The following is a 4,609-nucleotide window of genomic DNA, read 5'->3' as shown; positions in this document are numbered from 1 at the left end:
AGGCTGAGCCACCGAGCCCGGCTTCCATTTTAATACATATGGAATTGTTCTGTGCAAACCTGTAGTCCCAGCTACTAGGAAGGCTGAGGCAGGAGATCACTTGGGCCCAGGAGTTTGAGTCTAGTCTGACCAAACTCACTTTGGCACTAAAAAATAAAGAAAATCAAGTGGTTCTTTTTAACAGCAGCATAATATGCCATTGTTTAGATGTGCCACAGCCCGACAGTTCCGTATTAACAGACACTCCTGGACTGAAGCAATGTCATTCTCACATGTATTGATTCATGTGGCTTTTAAAAAACTGCTGTCTTCCGAAGAGGTATGTAACAAAGCTGAAATTCAATCACCTGGGCACATGTTCGCAGGACCTCTTGGGACAATGCCATGGGCCTAGGTACCTCACATTTGGCTCAGAATAAACCTTCTTAAATATTTTAGAGTTTGGCATCTTTCACTGGCATCCCTGATCCCTGAGAATGGACCAGCTATCCTTGTTAAACAGAGATTTCACTCTGTATGTTTCTTTCAATGCATTATCACAGTCTGTAATTATATATTTGTGTGACTCTAGAATTTGAGCCTCAGACACTTGATTATACTGCTCAATGGTGTATTCCACTGCTTAGAAAGGGCCCTATAGAGTTGGTGCTTAACATACATTTGAAAAAAAAAGAATGTAATAGAAGAGGCCAGCCAGTTGGAGGCTGAGAGCAAAAATCAACTTTTTTTTTTTTTGAGTAGGAATCTCACTGTTGCCCAAGGCTGGAATGCAGTGGCACGCGCAAGGCCACTGCAGCCTCCACCTCCTGGGCTCATGCAATCCTTACGCCTCAGCCTTCCCAAGTAGCTAGAACTACAAGCACACGCCACCAAGCCCGGCTAATTTTCTGATTTATTGTAGAGACGAGTTCTCGCCAAATTGCCCAGGCTGGTCTCGAATCCCTGGGCTCAGGCAATCCTCTCGCCTCCGCCTCCCAAAGTGCTGGGACGACAGGCGAGAGCCACCGCGCCCGGCTCAAATCAACGTTTTAAAACACGGCTGGCAAGCCCTCTCCTAGACCTTCTCCCGCAACGATGTTTCCCTGTGACTCTCAGCCAGCTGAACACGCCCGTGCTCGCCAGCCTCCAGCTCTCTGCTGCTTGGTATCTCTTCCCTCTTCGCCTGGTTCTTACTCAGCTCATGCCCGCGAGTTACTCAGGGGTCTCCCGCGGCCAGTGCACGTTCTCGTTCAAGGCCGCCTGAGCAGTGGCTTTGCTCGGGCTCAACGAATCCGTGTCCTCGGGCCAGCCAGCCTCAGTCCGGGGATCTCCGCACACCTCCCAGCAGCCCATAAACAGCGAAGAACTGCAGCGTGGGGGCCGCCTGCTCAGGAAAGGAAGCCGGGGAGGCTGGTTCTGCTCCAGCCCCCCGACCGCCGGGCGAGGCCGGAGAGCGGATCCTGTGGGGGATGGGCGGGCCAAGTCTCTTCCTCCGCTCCCTCCAGGAGAGCGGGGGAGGGGCGCGGGCCGAGAAGGCTCCTTCCACCGAGGCTCCCTGGCCCCGCGCCAGCCGGGAGGGAGGGGGGGGAGGTGGTGAATGCAGGCTTTCTCCTGGCCTCTGGCCTGCTGCTCAGTGAGGGAGGGAAACCGCCAGCAGAGAAAGGAAAGAGGGATGGGGTGGGGCTGGCTGCTAAGACAAGGAGACGGGCTGGGCCGGCTCGAGAGGGCCCACCCGGCCCGCACTCCGGGCCACTCCGCAAGTGTCGGAGTCTATACACTGGGAACTCTACTCCTAGGATCTGATCACCTTTGCACCTCAGACTGCAAAGTCCTGGAGTCTGCAGGGCGCTGGACTCAGTCCAGAGACCTTGACCCTATTCTGCCCGCAGGCCCAGTCTCTGGTGGGGCTAGCCGGGAGTGGGTGAGCTCTCTGGAAGTCTCCTGGACCCTCCACTTCTCTTTTCCTCCCTTGTAACTGGAAGGCACGGCATTCTCCTAAAGCCCAAGAATACTCCGCATGCCGTTTACGGCATTGACAGTAACCGTCAGGTGAGGAAGCTGGCGTCCCACCACCTGCTTTCCCGGCTCACTCGTCTTTTACCACTCAGAACCATAGTCTCAAACCTGGCTGTCCATCAGAGCTGCTTGGGGACGATTACTTAAACATGTTTCAGTCCCTCTCGTGATTCGGATGCCCTGGAGCTGGGTTAGGATTTGAAACTCGATTTTTTTTTTTTTTTTTTTTTTTAGTGACGTCCTTGAGTCATAAAAACTCAGGGTTAACAGGGTGCTAAGTGACTGTAAGGCACCGAGTTTAGGTAACAACGAGCGAGCGGGCCTGGCACCACAGAGTAGGTGCTAAGTGTTGCCTGCAGGGGTGGGAAATGTATTTGCAGGGTAAACAAATGACGTTAGGGAAGTGTAAACTGAAATAAGACCTGAGCAAATTGTGCATCTAGCACTTTGAAAGGAAATAGTGCACCAGGTTAGCAATACAAAAGATAAATATTTATTCAGAACAAAACTTTTAACAATTGTTTTACATTCTAAACCACAAGGAAATAGCAAAACGTATAGCAAAGGAAAGACAAAAGCAGTGACTGTCTTTTCTACTTTAACTTGATAACACTTAGTTGACCCATAACCTCTCGCTTGGCCTGTTTCCCAAGCACATTTTAGAATTAACTCACTCATAATTCCTGGTTAAAACCACCTTCCTCCTGTGAGTCAGGAGGCTGCAGAAGAGCTCCAGCTAGCTGCTTCTCTAAGTTCCTAGCTACTGAGGCTAAGGTGCAAATGTAAACCTTTGGTAGGTTTCTTTACTCAGGGGTACTCCCGTTTCTCACAGATGGCGGTAAATGGAAGGGTAAGGCCTCCAAGGGACCCGACACACCTGAATCCGGATGTGGTACCCCAGGGAGTACCGAGTGCACCCCAGAGTTTGTTCATGGTCCCTTCCCTATCTTCCAAGTATTCAGAAGCCCCTGCTAAACCGTCTTTTCTGCTCCCCCAGATGATTCCTCAGCAATCCGCTGGGTTCATCATTCTGGAGAGATCAGACTTCCTGGCCCTCAAGTGTTGAGGAAATTGTTGTGAAGTGTGAGAGGTAGTGGAATGAGCACCGGGCGTGGGGTCAGGGAACTCTCCCATAGGCTAGCTCTGGCACCAGACAGCAGTGTGATCTTGACCCGGGCATTTTAACCCGGGCCTGTTTCATCTGCTGGAAAACCACAGGGTTAGTTTACACCCACTCCTGGGTCCCTTCCGGCAGGAACATTCTAGATTCCATGATTCTATGAAAAGTGGCTTCTGAGCCACCAAAAGCGCTGTCACAAGGTCCATGCATGTCTATGCCACAAGAGAGGCCCTTGGCCACCATTCAGAGCTTATTGACTCAAATTATATACACTTCTAACAACACTGGTTTCACAAATTCAAAGACCACAGAGATTAGAAGCAGCAAATTAAAAGGGGGAGGGGGAGGGCTGCAAAAGGTAGACACTCTGACAGAAGCCACAGTCAACACATACTGAGGGAGTGCCTGCCACGTGTTGCCTGGAACCCAGGGCCAGGGCTAGATGAGCAGGGCAGCCCAGAGGGTAAAAATCCAGGGAGAACACAAGGTAGGGGAAGGGGTGGTCAAAAGTACAAGGGGGAAAAAAACAACAACCCAGTACAAAAACGAAAATTAAAAAAAAAAAAAAAAAAAAGGGAGGGGAGGGGTGGCACGTCGGCACGCTACAGTTCTTGATAATCGGTTCTGATGACGGAGTCACCGACTCCCAACAGGCGGAAATGGAGGAAACTCGGCTTAGGAAGGCATCGAGAGATGTCTCTCGTCGGTTTTTAAAAAGATCTCCTTCAAAAACGATAAAAAAGGGTTTAAAAAAAAGTTTTGGCACTTAAGAGGGGTAAGCTGGCTGTGTGTTTACCCTGGCAGGCGGGCGGGTGTTCAGTGGCCGGCCACGCCGGTTAGCTGAGCTGCCACGGAATTGTGAACGGCTTTGGGGCACTGGGCAAAGGCGTGTCCCCGCTTGCCACAGAGGTTGCACACGATACCCTTGCGGCAGTAGGGGCTCAGGTGCCCTTCCTCCCCGCACCTGAAGCACCGGTCCTGCGTGCAGCTGCCGCTCATATGGGTCCGGGAACCACACTTAAAGCACGTCTTGGGCTGCCCCTTGTACCAGCTGTAGCCCCTCTCGGCCCCCAGGAAGAAGGCCCCCGGCAGGTGCCGGACCCCGCCCTCCCCCTGGCGCAGCTCGATCTCGCACTTGTACTCCCCGGTCCAGATCCCAAACCTGTCGGTCACTTTCACCGGCACGGCCAGCACGTCGCAGTGGCGCTTGAGCCAGGTCACAATGTCCTCCACGTCCACCGTCTCGTTCCGGAAGAGGATGAAGAGCGTCTTCAGGCTGGACTTGCTCCGCCCCAGCACCACGAAGTTCTCCCAGCAGTCCTCCTGCTCGCGCTTCTCCTCGTAGACGCGCAGGAAGAGGGCCAGCTTCTCGGCCGAGCGGAAGCTCACGTCGAACTCGCGGCTGCCCGGGATCTGGATGACCGCGTAGATGTCGCTCGGGTCCATGCCGATGGAGCGCAGGATGAGCGCGCCCACCACGAAGTCCCGGGTCGG

General features: G+C 53.0%; 1 protein-coding gene across 1 annotated transcript; it reads right to left on the bottom strand.

Moving 5' to 3' along the window:
- Positions 1–2,465: 2,465 nt before the first annotated feature.
- Positions 2,466–4,609, bottom strand: ZCCHC3 (zinc finger CCHC-type containing 3; the record flags this gene model as incomplete). The annotated part of the gene is made up of 1 exon (XM_008050450.1): positions 2,466–4,609. A coding segment is annotated over one exon (678 nt), but the record flags the coding sequence as incomplete, so codon positions are not given.

The sequence above is a fragment of the Carlito syrichta genome, unplaced genomic scaffold (assembly GCF_000164805.1).
Source record: "Carlito syrichta isolate Samal-C Ts95f unplaced genomic scaffold, Tarsius_syrichta-2.0.1 Scaffold146716, whole genome shotgun sequence".
Lineage (NCBI taxonomy): Eukaryota > Metazoa > Chordata > Mammalia > Primates > Tarsiidae > Carlito > Carlito syrichta.
This window is presented reverse-complemented; position numbering and strand designations above follow the sequence as displayed.